General features: G+C 49.0%; 2 protein-coding genes across 3 annotated transcripts in view; both read right to left on the bottom strand.

The window, feature by feature from the left end:
- LOC120961686 (uncharacterized) overlaps positions 1-19,287 on the bottom strand; it is a 395,308-nt gene that overhangs the window by 170,440 nt on the left and 205,581 nt on the right. The window contains exon 1 of one of the 2 annotated variants that reach the window (XM_049606885.1): positions 8,516-8,527. The exons of the other annotated variant lie outside the window; for it this stretch is intronic. The gene's annotated coding sequence lies outside the window, so the exon portion shown is untranslated. Of the gene's footprint in view, positions 1-8,515; positions 8,528-19,287 lie in introns of those variants that run through there. 2 annotated transcript variants of the gene reach the window in all.
- LOC120956740 (translation initiation factor IF-2-like) lies at positions 5,062-18,241 on the bottom strand. Its single transcript, XM_040378456.2, has 5 exons — positions 17,857-18,241; positions 12,934-13,070; positions 7,248-7,527; positions 5,637-6,104; positions 5,062-5,508 (listed from the first exon to the last, which is right to left on the bottom strand). Exons 1-5 carry the CDS (start codon positions 17,872-17,874, stop codon positions 5,338-5,340), a joined length of 1,074 nt encoding a protein of 357 aa, XP_040234390.2. The 5' UTR covers positions 17,875-18,241; the 3' UTR covers positions 5,062-5,337.

Genomic DNA, 19,287 nt, shown 5'->3' with positions numbered 1-19,287 from the left:
TTAACTTCGTCAGCGCTGCAAAATGTCATGAGCATCACGAGATGTTCACCAACGAAAACAATGAACATATCCGTGGTAGATTGATGCTCATTGCTGATACTCAATGATAGTGCGTCATGACATGCCGAACGCGACGTGCGAGTGCTTGAGTCCAACGCGAGACTCTGACTGACAAGCTGAGCTTGATGCCGTCGCAGGCATAATCATGATTTTTCGTGCTGCCAAATGCCACTGTTTTAGTCACCGACACACATGACTGAATCGAAGCTCAAAGCAGCTCACATAGGTGAGACTCAACCAGTCGGTGGATCAATCACATGCTTGGTGACATTTTTTGTAGCACCCAAACCTTGGTCACTCACTTGATCACGACATTTTATGTCGGTGATAATCACGGCATTCTTGGAATATTTCATTTCATTTCATTTCATTTCATTTATTTCATACAATATCCGCCATCAAGGCTAAATATAATAGACTTAAAACTAATTTAATACTAACAAATAAACAAAATAATTCATGAAAAACTAAGCCTAACTAACCTAGTCTTGACCTAGCAAAAAAGAAAAGAAAAAAAACAAGAGTAGAGCGTAGAGACTATCATAAACTTAACAAAAACAAAAAAAAGAGAGTAATAGAACTAAGGAGAATAATTAAAGGGAATTAGAAGAAAAAATACGGTTACGGAAAGAGTTAAGAGAGGAGTCGAAATCAAAGAGATAGTAAAAGTGGTTAAACAACCTGAAACAGGACAGAAGAGAGTCATTGAAAGTATAAAGAGTATGACGTGTTTCAATTGACAGAGGATCACGTGGACGAAGAGAACGAGAGGGAACATACAGCGAGATGGACGAGAGTAAATCAGGAGCATCAGTAGCAGAAAGTAATAAGCCACCAATAAAACAAGCCTGAAACACTTGGCGGCGGAAGCTTAAGGAGTGAAGATTGAATAACTGCAATCGCGTTTCATAGGGAGGTAGTGAGGCACCACCGAACAAACGACGAAAGGCAATCCTGGTAAAGAGGCGCTGAATGCTTTCAATTCTCGAACAGCCATCAATAGTGGGAGGATTCCAGATGATACTTGCATATTCAAGAATAGGCCTTACCAAAGCACAATAAAGGATTCTTAGGATGCTTTGATCTCTAAAAATAGAGGTAAAACGTAAGATAAACCCAAGGGTTCGATTTGCTTTTAGTAGCACCTCATCAAGCTGCAGTTTAAAGTTAAGACGACAGTCAAGTATAATACCAAGGTCACGGATGGACATAACACGAGAGAGGGAAGCGCTAGAGAGAGTATAGTTAAATAAAATAGGAGAAAGAGAGTGAGAGAAAGAAATAACAGAACATTTTTCGGGACACAGGCGAAGTAAATTGGATGAACACCAATGAGCAAATGCATTGAGGTAATGCTGAAGTCTCAGACAATCAGAAGAAGAAGACACAGGTAAAAAGATTTTGATATCATCCGCATAAAGGAGATGACCATCAGGAGGTAAAACATTACAAACATCATTGATGAACAAAGAAAACAGACGTGGACTTAGCACACAACCCTGAGGGACACCTGACGTACAAAAAAACTCCTCAGATAAGTACGACCCGGTTTTAACCCTGCATGATCGATTACTTAAATATGAGGACAGCCAGCTAATAATGCCATCACCAAAACCAAGTTTAGACAATTTAGCTAATAATAAAGAGTGAGGCAAACTATCAAAAGCAGCATGAAAGTCGGTGTATATTGCATCAAGTTGGGTACCGGCCTCAAAAGATCTAAAAATATTGGAAATAAAAGACATGAGATTAGTTGAAGTAGATCTACCAGGCATAAACCCATGCTGTTTAGGGCTAATAGCTGAACTACAACTATGAAGTATGGTTGGAAGGATACATAGCTCAAAAGTTTTGGCTGTGGCGCAAGTTTGGGTTATCCCACGATAATTAGAAACAATGCTACGGCATCCCTTTTTGTGTACCGGAAAAAGCCAACAGGATTTCCAAAGAGCAGGAAAAACCCCAAGAGAAAGTGAAAGGTTGAAAATTTTAGCAAGGTGAGGAGCAAGAATATTCTTGGCGCGTGGTCCCAAGCAGCAAAGTGAGATTGGTCTCTCGCTCTGTCTGGTTTTAATGGTCTGTCGGGTCAAACAGAGCGTGAATTCATGCTCATTTTGTTTCTTGCAACCACTCGCAAGCACCGCATATCTCCCATGACTATCGTGATGATCACCGACAGAAAATGTCACGACCAAGTGACTGACCAACAGTTAGTTTCAAAAAATATCACCAAGCATGTGATGGTCGCACCAACTGCTTGAGGCTCACCTCTGATAATCAAAAATGTCATGAAGCATGTATTGGCCACACCAATAGTTTTGAGTATCACCGCTAATTATCACAATAGACACGCTGACATGGATTTTGTTTCAGTCTGATTTTTTTATGACATTGTCAGTGTCATTTTGCAGCACTGAGCTTTAGTAGCTAATTCAGCAGTTTTATGTTGAAATATTGTGACCGAACGCTCAAATCATTCCATTGCTTGCATTTATTTCTGTATGACCTGTATGGGTATGGCCTACTGTCCTGTACCGTTCGCACCAAATAACATTCAGTTGCTATTGTACGATACCTGCATACCGGTGTGGTTTACCGAGAATTCGCACACAAGCAATGCATCATAGATGCGTTTACTCGGTATCGGTGAAATAGTTCAGAAGTCTAGCGATGTCGTCGCCTGCATGCCATCGATGCGAAAATGATACCGTCCGTAGCATGCCTGTTGTTGCCAAGGTATTTTGCTGCGTGAGTGTGCAGCGTGTTATGCCGCTCATACGAATCTATTGTGCAGAAACAGTCAAATAGCGTATGTATGGCCCGTTACCGCGCGTACCGCGTACGTACCGAGATAATTTTGCCAAAAATAGACAATCTCACAATGGTTGCAATATGTCACGCCTAAATATATGCAATCCAACTGTCATCCTGAATGGCGTGGAAATATAATAGCTGTGCAACAGACTTTTTTACATGGAGTTTTAATCCACTACCGTCGAGTGTCATCGATTTTCGCTTCATGCTTTACCATGCGGAGCTATTTGGCGCGATGTGTTTGCTGCAAAACACGCTGCATACATTTAGGCGCCTTTCACTAGAATACAGATCTAGGATACCGCGTAAATAGTTGTTGCACGACTTGACTACGCCAAAGCATAGATTATGTGAAATAGAAATAAACGTCAAACAGCTTTCCTTGACGAGCCATATTTAGCGCCCAAATACATGCAACTTTTATTCTACTTTGCTACTTTAGCATGTGAATTTCTGTTTTTCAATCATTTGTTTTCTGGAATAATAAATGTTTATTAGGATGAATTTATATTCAAAGGGTGGACAAATCAAATCACAATTTCACACAATTTGATTTGTTTTGAGCAATTGTCCAAAGAAAATCCAAACTTATTCCTCGCCAAAAACCGAGCGGATACATCTCTCCAAGGAGAAAAAGATAATTTATTACACATCTTTTCACGTTGTTAAACATCGAAAAGCAATAACGACACAGCTATTCTAACGGCATAATAGCTAACTCATTGTAACGCGTCAGGGGCCACACAAAAAAAAAATCAAAATAGCGTTGCCAATCAAGCAGAAGCTGAATGTCGGCACAGCTAGCCCCATTCAAAACCCCATGCGGGACAATTTCCCCGGTCCAATAAAATTCGCCCACCGCCGGTGGGGTTTTTGCCATTGTGGTAACCCCTTTTTGCCATCGCCGCGGAGATGCGAAAGAGCGGGATCAATAGATCACCCGAGAAACTAAGGATTAAAATCAGCCAAAATTACGACCAAACCCACCGTCCTTCCCCATATAACCCCCTCCCTTTGCAGCACACAAATTTGCCATTGATCGGTGGCCGTAAAAATTGCAAACGGCAACGCAAACCCCCACCAGCCGGCCCTATACGGCGGTGCCTAATTTCAGGCGCCATTAAGCGAACGGAAAGTGGCTAATAAACGCGACGCGCGCGCTGGGCGGACGGGCGGGCGGGACGGTGGCGGGGCTCGTAAAAAGATATAAATTTATCAAACTTTCCAAAACCCGGCAAAGCCACGCAGTTCCCTCTATGTGTGTGTGTCGCACAGGCCTTTTCGGTGGAGGGTAGCGCCTGAATGTATGTTATTAAATTCGCTCGCTCGCGCCTTTCGCAGACGTTCCTGGCCAGGCGCAAAGTGTCGCCCTCCCGAGATACTGGTCGCGGGCGCTTTTGTTCAAATTTATATCCCTCTCTCTCTTTGTTCTCCCCCCCCCCCCCCTTCCTGGTTTCCCCTTACATCGTTTTACGACTTTCGGCACATCCTAACCGCCCCAGTAACCCGTTTTTTTTTTGTTTGGGGGGTTTGTTCGTGCTTCGCTTTTGCCTCAGCACAGCAGCCGTGTTCGCTTTGATCCGGGCGTCGGCAAAACCCATCTGTCGTTTCGTTCGCATGTGCAACGCACGCCTACGCTCCCTCATCGTGTCCCTCTCACCACTACCCCTCCCCCTCCCCGCCCCCCCCCCCTCTCCTCAAAAAAACATGTGCGAGATAAAAACAATAAATAACGTTAGCACGGTGCCCTCTTCCTGGCAAAGACGCTCCCAGGTTCCCGGTGACGGAAAACTTTATTACCAGCGCATTACACCACGTAATCACCATTTTGCCGGTGCCGGTGCCGCCCACCGAAGGGTGGAAAATTGTTTTCGGCCGTGGTGCTGCGTCATTGTGTTGTGGACTTGTGCTTGGCGGGCTTTTGCTTTTTTTTTCGGGTTTTCTTCCCTCAGCGCGCCCGATCGAGCCCAAGAAAATGGACAAGGAACAAACAAAACACCCCCCGGAAAAAAACGAACCACTTTTCTTCACCTTAAATTGATTTAAATTTACCTCTCTCGGAGGGCTGTGGCTCACGCTGTGCCATATTTCACGCCGGTAAAATTGCGTTACACTGTGTAACGCGCGGCAAACGATGGCGCGCGCGTTTCGGATGCAGTACGCTCCGCAGCACACAGCACAGCCATGTATTTTGTAAGACCAATTTCTTTATTTTTCACCTTAACATCTACGGTGACATCAGTTCTTCACACAGTACGCGGGTGCATTCGGGGTTTTTTTGCCGTGGATTCGCGGCGGGACAGTGCCGAGCGGTGCCAAGCGATTTAGGGCAGGTGAAGGGCGGCGGATGTGTTTGGTTGGCCTGTGGTCGGATGAAGATGGTGGTGTTGGCTGGTTTTGAAAGGGGGGGAGGGGGGGAAGTGACAAGACGCCCCCCCCCCCCTCTCCGGAGATCGTTCACACTCAGTAGTAGCCGAAGGTGATGTCGTGCAGCGGGGCAGCGCCACCCTGCGGCAGGGCGTAGTCCTTCGCCAGCTGGTCGAGCACGCTCGTGCTGCGTCCCTGGGCAGGACGCGGTTGATAGACGGCCGGCTGGGGTCGGGGCTGCGGGAAGGCAGGCTGCAGTGGCACGGGCTACAGTAGTGTGCGTGAAGGTGGGAAGGAAAAAAGGGGGGAAAAAAAGAAGCCGGTAAGTGCATGGCAGTGGGTGAGGTCAGTGTTAGGGAGAGGGGGTGCCCCGCTCACTGGGGGAGCATTATTACGTTGGCAGATTTGGCGGGGGCAGCCTGCGGGAACGCCGGCTGGGAGTAGCGGATCTTCGGCTCGGGGGCGGGTGCAGCGCCCGGGAAGGTTTGCGGCCCGACGTTGCGGTACTCGGCGTCGGGGCGGGCGGGCAGCTGCTTGGGCGCGTACACTACGTCCACCGGGACGGCGTTCGGGATCTGGGCGGGGCGGGGCGGTGCCGGACCGACCGAGGGGGCCGCGGCGGCCGCACTGCCAAAGTGGGAGCGCTGCACGTACTGCGGGGCAGGCTGGTACTTGGGCTGGGGCAGAGGGGCTGCCGGCTGCTCATCGTAGTCGTAGTACTGGGGCTGGGGCTGCTGCGGCTGGTGGTGGTGCTGCTGCTGCTGGGGCTGCTGATGGTGACGCTGTGGCTGATGGTGCTGCTGCGGCTGGTGCTGCTGGATCGGCACCTCCTGGAAGCGGGGCCTCGAGGCGGGTCGGTGCTTCTACAGGAGGGGAAGAGGGGGTGGAAGATGGTAGGAGGTGTAAAGTTATGCTTGTAAACAGTGCTCTATGTCACTTGGGAGCCGTCTGAATTGAATTACGAATTGATTCTTGATTCTTGATCCTTGATTCTTGATTATTGATTCTTGATTCTTGATTCTTGATTCTTGATTCTTGATTCTTGATTCTTGATTCTTGATTCTTGATTCTTGATTCTTGATTCTTGATTCTTGATTCTTGATTCTTGATTCTTGATTCTTGATTCTTGATTCTTGATTCTTGATTCTTGATTCTTGATTCTCGATTTTTGATTCTTGATTCTTGATTCTTGATACTCGATTCTTGTTTCTTGATTTTTGATTATTGATACTTGATTCTTGATTTTTTATTCTTGATTCACGATTCGTGTAACACGATTCACCAAAAAAACAAAAAGTGATTTCGAGTGTTCCTCGTCCTTACTGAAAATGAGTCATTTGAAACGATTCTTTGGCAGTAAATTTATGGAGATGAATCAGATGGACATATTCTGTTGCACGAGCTCTTTCATCTATAGTAATCCGAGTCGGTTCTTTTACAAATATTTCTTTGCTTTTATTTATGCTTTATGTGTGGTTCGTGAGTCACTCTTCAGAGTAAAACGCTGCATGATTCGTTTTCATCCAATTGCTAATGAGCTTTTTTTAGCCTGATAGTTTATCAATTTTCACAAATTGACTGCGTTAACCCATTAACCCTGTATAGATAACAAGTGTTCATAGCTTTTAAGCCGAAATGTGTAACTTTAATCAAATATGTGCGATTAATTTAATTCTTTTAAAACAATCAACAACTCAACTTCTCGAACCGATTCATTTTAAAATGAGTTTAATAGTTTTTAAAAGATTGCCTGTTGATTCGACTGCTACTTTCCTTTCTTGTAAATTTAATGAAACGTGTGCAACAGCAGTCAACAGCGTCATCAAAATCGAATGTATTTAGAATGATTCGTTCTACTTTTCAAAACATGATTCATCTTTTAACTGCTTCACTCAATGTACATACTTCTAGTCTTCCATTTCAAATGATTCACTGTTCGGAGTGAAGTCACTCTTTTCGTTCCCCCCTGTTCGGTCCCTTTGGTCGAAGCGGCGTGTTCTACATACCTGCAGGCGCGGCGCTACCGGCACATTGCCATCGTCGTCCTCGAGCAGATCGTCCTTGCCGGTCGTTTCGTCGACGAGCGTCGGCGGCGGCACGGTGATGCCCTCGCCGGACGGCTGGAAGCCGTACTTGTTCGCGCCGTACTCGACCACCTTCACCTTGCCGGTTTCGTCGACGTACCCGTACTTGCCCTTCACCTCGCCGGTCGCCAGCTTCGTCTCGATCTTGAACGACCCGTCCGCACCCTCGTAACCGTACGTGTACGAACCGTCCTCGTTGTGTCTTGGGGTGTTTTGGGGTTTAGAGCGGTAGTGAGCAGAAGGAAGGAGATGAAACAAATAACACGGGTAAAGGTACGGTTCAAAGGGATAGAAAGAGAGAGAGGGAAATAGACAGATATAGAGAGATAAAGAGAGATAGAGAGAGAGAGAGAGAGAACAGAAAATGTGGCTTAGATTTGTGCAGAACGCAAACGCAAACAAACGCATCCTACAAAGCAACAACACTACGGCTGGGAAAGCAAAATAACGACAACAAAACAACAGAAGCATCTTTTGGTCCTTCGAGCCGGATTCGACCCTACACAGAGTGCCTGCGGTAACTACGTGCGCCGTCCGGGCCCACAGTTTGGACTGCTGGCGTGACCGGGATAAAGGGGATGATGACTCGCTACGGCCACACACACACACACACACACATAGCCGTTGATCGATGGTTTTACTTACACGGGAACAGCGTCACAGCGAGACACGCTGGTCACGTTTGATGAACTTTAATGCTATTCCCCGCCAGAGAGAGAGAGAGAGAAAGGAAGCGAGCGATAGAATCGGAGTGCGCTCGTAAGCAGGGCGATAAAAATAAACCTCCCCCTCCCCCCCCCCTCGATGATTCGACCCTTCCCTCTCCTCGTTGGCCTGTTTGCATCCTCCCCCCGGGTGTACCTGGAGCTGCAGTCGCTTCGCAGCCACTTGATGGACATCATCACCATCATCGTCATGGACTTTTTCTCTCGCGAAGGATTTAGATTGCCCATCGCTCGACAGAGAACGGCCGGCCCTCTCCGCCAGGTGATGATTCGGTGGAGGGAAGGTAGGGAGGTGGGAAAGGAGCAGGATAGGGAGGGCTGACGGTTGGCAAATACTTTGAACAATCAACCACAAAAGAAGGGAACACAAACAAATTTCCTGGCAAGCTTCCGTGCACACACAGGCAACCAACACACACACACACACACACACAAACAACGCCTCGAGCAGAAAGAATCCCTCACACACACTCACACGCACACACACATACACACACCAATACACACATTGCACTAGATTCATCTTGGGCTTTGCTTCCCACGCAAAAACGGCCTCTGTTTTCGGTATATCTCTGTATGTGTGTGGGTGTGTGTAGGTGTGCATAGATTCTAGTTTGGTATTTGATTGGAAGATGCAGGGGTTGGGGGAGGGAAGGGCATGCTGAAAAAAGATGTGCTGGCAGCATCGCAGCATAGCTTTCCCGCAGAACACACGCCACAGCCACAAGCCCGTCCGACGGCCATATTGATTTTCCAATCAATAAACTAAGCAAACGGTCGAAGTATCTCGTGTGCGGGCGCGGGAAACGTTTGCTCCCTCTCCTCCACTCCCCTCACTCCCCCCCCCCCCCCCACAGTCTCTCAATCCCGTCGTCCCTCACTAAGCGGCTCGCCCGGTTTCGTAACAACCGGAATCATTTATGCTGAAGCGGAAATGGAATCAGGATAAATGACTGTGAATATTTTCGCCTATGCTTTTTTTCTCGCTACCTTCACTACCCCGTCCCCGTCCCGTTTAGTTTCTCGCCCACCCATCCTCGCTTTAGGTCCGAGCTCTCTAGTGACGAGCGTCGCCGCGCCTCGATGACAATGGCCAAGGTGGTCTAAGGCGAGCACTTTCTTTTGGGGCTGAAAACCTTTTTGGGAGGTTTTTCCCTCCGCAGAGTGTGTGTGTGTGTGTGGGTCGGGGTGCCCAACATAAATCAACTGCTTCTCAAACACACACACACAGACACACACACACACATTCCCCTCTACCCCAAAAGCAAATATATAATACCGAGAAGGTTGCAGCGCGAAAAGGAAGCGGAGAGTGTCGTAGGCGACGAACCCATATTCCACGCTTCCACAAGCACTGGCGAAACGGCCCTGGGTGAGCCTCTTAAGCTCTCTGAGCTTCTGTTTCGCTCGACCCCAAACCCAGCGGCCGTATCATATCTGGCCGGGCCGCTGTGCTCGGAAAGGGAAAAGATGATGAAGTTGCGCCTGGGCCGGTATGGAGCGAGGACCGGCTCGCTCGTCGATACAGCCAACACATTGGTGGCTGATGGCCACGGAAACATGGACTCCGAAACGGACCGGGCGGGCTGTGTGTGTGTGTGTGTGAAGACTGACTGATTTATTCGCCAGCAGAAAGCTGGCTAGCGCTGATCTATCCCCCATCTCGGGTAGCAACAACGAGCGAAATAAAAAAAAAACAAGAGACAGCCATCGATGGGCATCGCCCCAAAGTGCCCCTATTAGAAGTGCGCTATCGAACCGGAGCTCAGCTCGTGCGCGTAGCAGGGAAGGAGGGGCAGGCAACACACCACAGCCGTCCGTTTCCACCCCGCACACCACAATCGAGCTTTGGGGATTAAATCGTACGGTACGGTTGCTGCCGAAAGCGTTCCACTGCGTAGTGTGCGGCTACTGTCGTTTGTGCCGGAATGTGCTGCTAACATTCTTTTAATCAGAGTTTATTTTCTTAAGTACGCTGCTGAACAAATGTGCTCCTTCCCAAAACCCCGACACACACACATACACACACACAGAGCACGTGGTCGATGGGTAGGGAAGTTACGGAGCGGACACTGTCTTTTGGGAGTTCGGTTTTTCAAATCCTAGCCTAACCGGGAACGGGGAGATACCAAAACCAATTCCATTACACGAATTAAAGGCGATGTAACACTACGCCCACTGTGTAGTTGTCGCACACATTTAAACCAGTAATCCTGTTTGCTACCTGGCTGATAGGGGGGGGGGGGGGGGGGAGGAGGATTTATACACTTCCCATCTACGACTACCTTTCAGTGGTGGTTGGCAAGAGGGTTTTCCATTGCTTGTCACCTGTCTTTTGCGGTCTTTTGCGGGCACAGTTTTAAAGTGTTGAGCTTCAAGTGTGAGCTGCAACCGTTAAAGCGACGAGCTAGCTTCTACGGCCAAGCTTCCTGGTTATCGAGCTGATTGGAGGCTTGTTAAAGTGTGGCACTGTTTCAAAATCCACGACAACAAAAAAAATGCTTGTCCACCAACACAACCGCTGAACTGGAATAAAACGTCAAACAACGTTTCCGTTACTAGCAGTGTGTTTCTTTCAGTGTCTGTTGGATTTTGAGATAGGCAGAACACACCCTTAAGTTAGGCAATGAATTAATAACGCCCATGCATAGGCAACACGCATTACATCTATTTTCCCATTAGACAGAAATCCTAGAATCTTAAACTAGAATCCAGGTGGAATAGTGCCAACGCAACGAGAATTAAAGAATAAAATGTATGTATCGCTAGCGAAGCACGTAGACTCCTGATAAGAACACCCCAGACATTGACAATTAATCGAGTTAAAATTCCAGTGTAATTAACTAAGATTTCTTCCCAAGTTTATGGTGAGCTGGGCTCTTAGTGGGAGGTTCGGTTCTCAATAAGAGTAGCAAGACCTCTTTGGCAAATTCCGTAGTCGGCTTGGCGAAAGTTTGCATCGGGATGCCGCCCTTTTTCAAGACTTTTGCTCGGGAGCACTGCTTCCCCACTTAAAACAGTCCACGAGACGGAGTAGGCCGTAGAAACCTACAGTGTCACATATTTGTGAACTCTTTTCAAGCCTATCTAGAGTTTGAAACAGAGGAATAAAACAAACTGGAACATCGATTCAAAAGTATTATAAAAAAAAACCATAAGAAAATGGTTCTCAGTGATTTCTGATTTCTGAACTCTTGCATTATGACGTCATGGCCTGTTTTGTCATCTCAAAATTAAGAAAGGAATAGGAAGCACAGTGTACCAAAGGAATAAAATCCTTCAAGTTGATTGGTTACTATTCTGACTGCGAAAGACTGCGGCTGAGGGCCTAACCAAGCATTGTGCTAATAGCTCAGTAAGTTAAAGCACAGCAGAGAAGAGGACGCTTGACAATGTGTTCAATTATATCTTATTTTTATTTGTTAAAGGTACAGTAAATGTTTGTGAGAACATTTGTGAGAAGAGCCGTTACGTAACGTATGGAAGACCCCCTAGCCTGAATTGAAACAAACTATATAAAAGCAACTTCTTACGGTGATGCATGTGTGTGCGCGCTAATCTGCACAAACATGTCATATGGTCATGACAAAGGATGGCACAGAATAAAATTAACAATAAACAAATAAGTAATACAAAGATGATGTAAAGAGGTCACTAGCACAGAAGCGTTTTTTTCTATCCTCTAGTATTTAAAAAGATAGTTCCACGATCCTATCAGCTACCGTGTTTCTTGCACACATCCTCCTATAGCCAGACAGGCCAGTGGGCCGTTTTACACCAAACATCGCCTCGTTCAGCCTACGCTCGCCCTTAAGTCTATGGCACTTGCACGCGTTGGTGCGTTTCGGGGAAGAGCAAAAACCGAAGGCTATGCCATAACGAGCCGTCTGCAAACCGGCGCGTACCACCTGCTCTAGGACGCTCGGTACGGTTTGGGGTACGCTTTTGGTGCCGGCCGGCCATAACCGATGCCGCCCGGGCGCTGCTGCGCCTCGGCAATACCATTGCCGACCGCTGCCGGTTCCGACGGCCGGCCCGCCCCGGTCGGGTTAAACTTCGAGTGCGTTTTGTCGCCCGAGCGCAGCTTGCAGAGGTTTCGCACTGCGGCAAAGCAGCGCTTCCGATAGTAACCGCTTCTGTCGCTGTCATTACGATTTTGGGGTTTGTTTGTTTGTTTGTTTTTTTTTTTGGGGGGTACCAAGGGAAAAGGGAAAACGTCACGCAAGCAGTGCAACGAATGTCAGAATATCAACGATCACATGGAGATGACAGGCAGAGCAAATCGTCAACCGACCAAACAACAACCGGGAGCACGGAGAATGGCAGGAAATTAGTGCCAGTGCGATGAATGGTGCAAACAATTGTTGGGAAGCAGTGATGTTGTGTGCGTTTTGTTTGTTTTAGTGTGTTTCACAAAAGGTCACAACAGTGAGTGTGGCAAGTGAGTTAAGCAGATCGAGGCCGTTTCGATATCCGCATCCGCAGCCGCAATACAGTGAGAAAAAAGAGAGAGAGAGAAAGAGAGAAAGAGACAGAGAAACACAAGAATACAGTACAGAGGCTGCCCAAAATGTGTGATCGCGTGTGCAGTTGAAAGCAGTTCCCGCACAGCAAGCAAGTGTTTGTGGCTGTTGTTAGCACGATGACTCGGCTGGCGAGTGTGTGTGTGTGTGTATGCGTGAGTGCGGCTGAGCGACAAAAGGGAGTTCAAAAATCAAGGCTCGCACAGCTCGCAGAGCTTTGCATGCTGCTATTCCTACAGACAGTTGGAACTACAGCCTAGCTACTGCGGCCTCACACACACACACACACCTGCGGAAGGGTTAGTAAGCGGCGAACCCTCCCTGTCGGCTTCCGTTCCTAAAGGTGCTTCCTTCGCTTACCTGTTGATCTGCTTCAATATCGGTACCGGCGTTGGCTTCGGCTCCTCCGCCTTGGTACCGATGCGGAGTGGGGCCTGCCGGAACTCCTGATAGTCCTGCGCGAGGATCACACCCGCCAAGCAGGCGGCGACGGTGAGCTGTAGAAGTAGAAGGTGGAAGTTTTTGGGTGATTTAGTTTAGTCGATTTAAATTACAAATCCCTCCATCCCGCAAGCTGCTCCATTTCCTGTGGCTTTTTCTTAAGAGGAGCACTGAGCTGCATCAATATTATCAGCCTAAACACACACACACACACACATACACGTTGGTTTCAGTCTGTCTGGTTGTGAGGATGATAACGGATTGATTTGGAGAACCCAACGACTTAACGATTTGTGTAGCCGAGCGTGCTGCCCACGCTTCTTGGGGCAAAGGAGGGGAAAGATACGCACACGGACGTGTTTGCAAACACGGTTGTCCATCAATTTTGCTGTTATTATGCCTGGTGAGCCCCGTCCACCTGGGTAGAAATTGTTATGCATTCAGGCATGTCAGAGAATCCCACGAGACTCCGGGGTGAGAGCAGAATTAATTACGCCTGAAATATTCAGCAGAATGAACAATATCTCCCTTTAATCCATCCATGTGCCACCGCACGAAGTGAGGGAACATGCATCGTATGCGTAGACTGCACAAAACCCCACTCGTGTGTGTCGAGTTGCCGGAGTGCTGGCACTCCTTCCGTTGCTGCACCGGCGATGGCTTGCACGGCCGAAGGAACCGTAACGAACAATCTAATAACACACAACACAACATAAAAGTACTTCACAGCCGTAGCAGATCATCAGCAAGAAAGCCAGCACTCGATGGGCGGAGCACGAGGGGAGCAAACTTTCCGCTCGCAAACTACTGCTGCTGCTACTGCTGCTGTATGTGGCTGGCAGTGCCTTTAAAACTCCAAACTCACTCGAGTGGCCACGGGGCCATGGGAAAAGTAGTAATCAAAACAGAATGTAGTAGCAACAGCGCAGGTAGTATGGATGGGGGGGGGGAAGGGGGGGGGGGTCTTTCAGGCACAAAGTTCCGCCATCCCCTTCCATCTCCTGTGGGTACTTGGGACCGAGTGGAGACGAGTGTAAAACTTCCGACCCACGTGAGGCACTCAACGACCGTAATGTTCTGGTAGAATTAATATGATTTTACTGAGCCACCGCCGTAACACCGCCGCCTGCCAGTGTGTTTACACTTGCGCCAGCGTCCGCCGGCTTTCCCGGCTTTTGGCTTTTCCCGTGCAAACACAGCTTTCCCCTACGGCTCTCCTCCGCTCCCTCGCACCGAAATAAACAAACCAGGGACCATGCGAACGACGTATCTGTTCGGGGCAGGAAGCGCCTGTGTGCCAGGAGACACAATTTAGCTGTTTGGATGTTTGGGTTTTCCCCGGTACGTGAGCTTGCCAGTGCGTGTGTGATGTTGTGTGATGTATCTTATCTATGCTGGATATTATTTACTTCGCAAAGAGAGTCCGGTACGTGCCACGAGTTCACCGCGGGTTCACAGGCACGGCAATTTCCGGCCGGCTTTCTGCTTCTGGACTAGCCCGGTGAACGTGCCAAAGTCTTTACCCTCGCCAAATGTAGATGTAGGCAGTTAATGTTCATAAAAATAGCTCGTAAGTATCGTCTGATTCTGCTGAGTGCTCCAAGGCGACCGGGGCAACATTCAGACATTCGAATCTGCGACATGGCCAAGAATTTGATGTTGACGTTTTACAAGTGTGTCCAAACAAATCGAAAACGATCAAATAGAGCTGGCTACATCTTGCCAACCAAGATGTACTGCTCGCATGTACCTAACCGGGAGGGAGGCATGTAGCGATGCTACAGGTTCCGTGGCTTTCGGCAACTTAATTTCAGCTTCATGTGCGGCAACGTGCTCCTGATGCCGCCTGGTAAACTTGATCACGTGTTTTTTTTTTTTGTTTGTTTCTGCGCTCAAGTTTCGTAGCAAAACTTCCTTCTCTGCAGCGGGTAGAAAAAAGGATTCCTCTTCCCCATACCCATCACTCCAGCTCATCTGCAGCAGACCTCCCTTTGCCGCCATAGGCTAAAGGTAAAGGCGCGTGCGAAGCGCAAACTTTCCCAATAACCATGTCATGATCGGAGTTGCCCGTGCGGCTCCATCAACTCCACGAACAACTCCACAGGCCCGTGAACAACTGAAGTCCTCGCAGCGTTTTGGAAGTCATCGCAAACTCCTGGCGTTGGTCGGCAGTTACTGCAAAATCAATATCGCCGGCATTTACGAGCGCTTGGCAAACTTTACGACCACGAAACCATTCCAGGATGCAGTCGTAGTCGTAGCGCTAGCCAAGATCTAACACGGGCAAACAAATAAACAAAACAAAAAACTACCCGACGGCCCAGTTCCTTGGGAATCACACCGGTAAATCACGTCAGCTGGGAGCTGTGATGGCAAGACGCGTGCAAAATCTGCGCCAAAACTCTTTTTTCCACCACATTGTCTTTTATTGCCCATCCAATCCATTCCCGCCCTCGTTTTATAGTACGTTTTACGAGCTGCCCTGCCAGAGGTGGGGCATGGGAAACCATGGAAGTTCTGCTTTTTTTGTTTAGGAAGCTCAAGAATGTTAAATCTTTCCTCTCACGGTCCACGCGGAACGACTTCATTTGGGCGGATGCACTTTGCGACACTCTTGTTATAAATAGGTCCCCCACCCTCGGGGGACATTCGCCGCACTAACACGCTCGCGGACAGGTTAGCTTTGCCAAGGCAGTGATGGTGATGGTTGGGCCAGCGCTCAGCCAGCGCTCTACCAACATCTACCACAGCATGCAAGCAAGCATCGAACTAATTCCGCACATTTTGGAACAGCATTTGGAGTTCCCACGGGATTGGCGCCGGTTTCGTCGCCGGGAAAGCCCCGCTGGCAGGTACGAACGAAAATCATTATTTATTGACATCCCTGCTACAGGCTACATCCGGTTGTTTCTGTGCTTTTTTTTTTTGTTTTGGAGCCTGGGCCAATTGTTTCCCGTACACCGTTGCCGATATCCGGCGAGTCAGCACAGGTTGGTGCCTCCTCTTAGGGGGGAGAGGCACTGAGCTGGTAGTATACATTGCTTGTCGCCTCGTTTGGTCCCCCTTTCTTCTATCATCCCTTTCAATCCCCCCGGTTTCTAGGATGCATTGTTTTGCAGCTCGGCAGACCACACGCTCGGTACACTCGGTTGCTGGGATGCTGCATGCACCTCCAGGGACCTCCAGGGAATGAAGTTGGAATGAAGCACACCCCAGTATCGATTACCCGGCATATTCGTTTCGTTCTGCACGGCAGGGAGCAAACCAAATCCCACAGCTAGTTATAGCAACAGCAGCAGCAACGTCCACAGCGACAACAACCTTGCAGAAATAGTGTTTCAACATTCCCAGGTCCCAGGAATAGTGTGCAGAGAGGGCGAACGAGGGCACAACAAAAAAAAGTTGTGTGTGGTAATGGAACCCCCTTCCAGCCCAGTCCAGTACCGTCCCGATCGATATCTCATTCCGGTTTGTGACTTTAACATCGTCCTGGTTCTCTTTTTTTTGTCGCTTGCCGGCAGCGGTAGAACCACTGCATGGTTCCGGCAACCCATCAGCCGAATCGATAACGGCGCTGCATCCCTTCCCAGCTTCCAGGCTGCTCCAAAAAAAAATCCTACCCTTTGCGCCCTAGCGGCCAGCGCAATCGGTTGAAACTGTCAATTACTATTAGCGTGCACTCTTCTCGGTCACTTGCGCGTCCTTGCACTCTCTAGCACGTCTATTCTGGAGGTCTTTTTTCGTTTTGTTTTCGTGTTGGTCTACCAAAGAGCCGGCGATGTATGGCCGAGCGGCGAAGATGATAAATTCGATTTCCGCCAGCAAAAGCACGGAAACGTCACGGGAACTAGAGCTAATCGCATCAGTGTTCTACTGCTTAGTTCAGTGTGTTTGTGGACACGCATGAAACGTCCGGAAATTGGCTTCAGTCTGCTTTTTGCTCAAACCCGAGCGAGCCTGTTCGGGAGGGGGAGCAGGTGCTGCCGTACGATTTCCCTAAGCGGTTGTGTAGACATAAGCTTTCGCTAGCCAAACCCGTCTAGCAGAGCCTTGTGTCAACAGGATACTGCCGGACATCAAGAACATCCCACATCACTGGGGCAAAAGGCCCTGCGCAAAATTCGCTAGCACGCCCTGCTCCAGGACGGCAACTCCCGAGCGGGCAAAAGGGCTGGGAATTACTGGGCTGGGCTGGGCGTGCTGAACCGGACGCCCCCAGTAGCCTTGAACGGACTTGGTGGAAGGCGGGGAAGGGACCGAAAACGGCACACCGATGAAACGAAAACGCCCATTCTAATCCATCCACCTCGTCACCCAGCGCTGCGCTGGAGCCTGCCTGGGGGGCCGGTACGGGGCATTAATGACTGGCTTAGGATCGCTTTGGTGCCGCAAACGGTGTTCGCATTCTTGAAAAGTGAAAGTCGTTAGCGCCCGACTAGGCCTGGTTTTGTGCACTGTTCAAGGTTGCGCAAAGCCAGTGGCTGCTGCTGCTGCTGCTAGAGCTGTGGAGACTTCAGAGTCGGTGGTTGATAGGTGTTGGTGGTGGTGGTTCAGCCTGTGTGTAAGGGTTCTTTTCTCGCCAATACAACTACACTCTATGTCCAAACGGTGTCAACGTACGCGACGTGGCATCGACACGCCATTAACGTCAGTAGGCTTTTGGACAGTCTGACAGGCTTGGAGGTAGGACTTGCCTCTTTTTTTTTTGGCAACTGTTTGGATTATGCACCTTGCAGCTCAGTCCTCAGATGGACGCACAGAATCGGAACACCTTGAATATCCACTCAGCCCAGAATGAACAGGAACAACAGAAGAGAGAGAAAGAGAGAAAAAAACACCTACCAACTTCAATCCAATCATTGTGGCACGATACTAAAGTGTTTGGATGATGAGTTTTGGGGCGTCAGGCACGTGCCGGGCAGTTTGACAGATGATGATGGCTGGAGGAGGTAGTTCGTTCAGCTCACAGAACGCACTGCTACGTGTGATGGCGTCACTAAACACAAACACACACCGAGACACGTCACACAGTTTCCGACACACACACACACACACGCGCACAAAACACCAACACAAAGCACTGGTTTTGTTTTTTTGTTGAGAGGAATGTTAGGCGAAAATGGCCACCGCACACCGCGAACAACCGAACACTACCCAGGGGGCGCAAAACTCGACCGTGCGTTCGGGTCGCACACAAAATCAGTTACTGAGCGCAATTAGGCCCTGCCGAATGCTTTTTATACGAAGGGGGAGGACCACCTCCCCCCTCCCAAGAGCAAAGACTCGCGTGAGAGGGAGAGAGAGAAGAGGGGGGGGGGTGGTGGGAGGAGAAAGGACAGGGTGGCCTGTTTGCAAAGGATCGGTTTGCACGATCTCTCCCCTTTCCCTCTTGTCGGGGACGTATTCCGCTCAGACGCTGCCCCGCTCCAGTTCCGAGCGATCGGGGTTCGGATTCGGTTTCGACTCGGTCACCCATTCGGTGGCCATATTCCGATGATCAGAGCGGGGGGAGGGGAGGGTGAGGTTTTGTGCCTTGTTGCGCCTTCTATTTACTTACCTCATAGCATCATTGTTACTTTTATGCGCACCACTACCAACGCAACGGCTACTAGAATGCTCAATACAGGCAACAGGCAACAAAAAAGCACACGCCAACGGAGAAACCGGTACATGGTTTTGGATTCAAAACGCTCCAACCCGACCCGGTAGAGAACGGAGTGTGAGCGACACACACACGCACACAGTCTAGGTCAACGGCGAGCGTCGCAACTGCACACGGAGGCTGCTACGGTTGCGAACGAGCGAAAGGGTGCCACACACGGTGGCGAAAACAGAGCGAAAGAGCAGCGCTTGCCGACAGAACCGATCTAGCCAACAGCTGGTGCATGTGGAGTGGTACGTTGAGTACCTCCTACCTCCACCACCCTGCATTTGCAGGCTCCTCGGAGGCCTACCGTAATTGTATCGCGCCCAAGACGATCGCCACCGACGAACGAGCGCTAACGGGCGAGCTGAAATGATCTCCCAACTCGGGCGGGATATATAGTGTCCACAACCGTCATCCAAAACTGCTGGGCAAAAACAAAACAACAACAACAACAACAACAAAAACCAGGAAACTGCCATTAAAAAAGCAAGTCACTCGGCGATTAATCGCGCCAGCAAACCGCGAAAAAGGTCGCACGAACCAAGCACACGGATTTGGAGCAATTTTGGGTTTGGTTTTACAGTTTGAAGCCCACCCCCACCAGCGGCATGCTTCAAATGTCAAAT

This window comes from Anopheles coluzzii, chromosome X, assembly GCF_943734685.1.
Source record: "Anopheles coluzzii chromosome X, AcolN3, whole genome shotgun sequence".
NCBI lineage: Eukaryota > Metazoa > Arthropoda > Insecta > Diptera > Culicidae > Anopheles > Anopheles coluzzii.
This window is presented reverse-complemented; position numbering and strand designations above follow the sequence as displayed.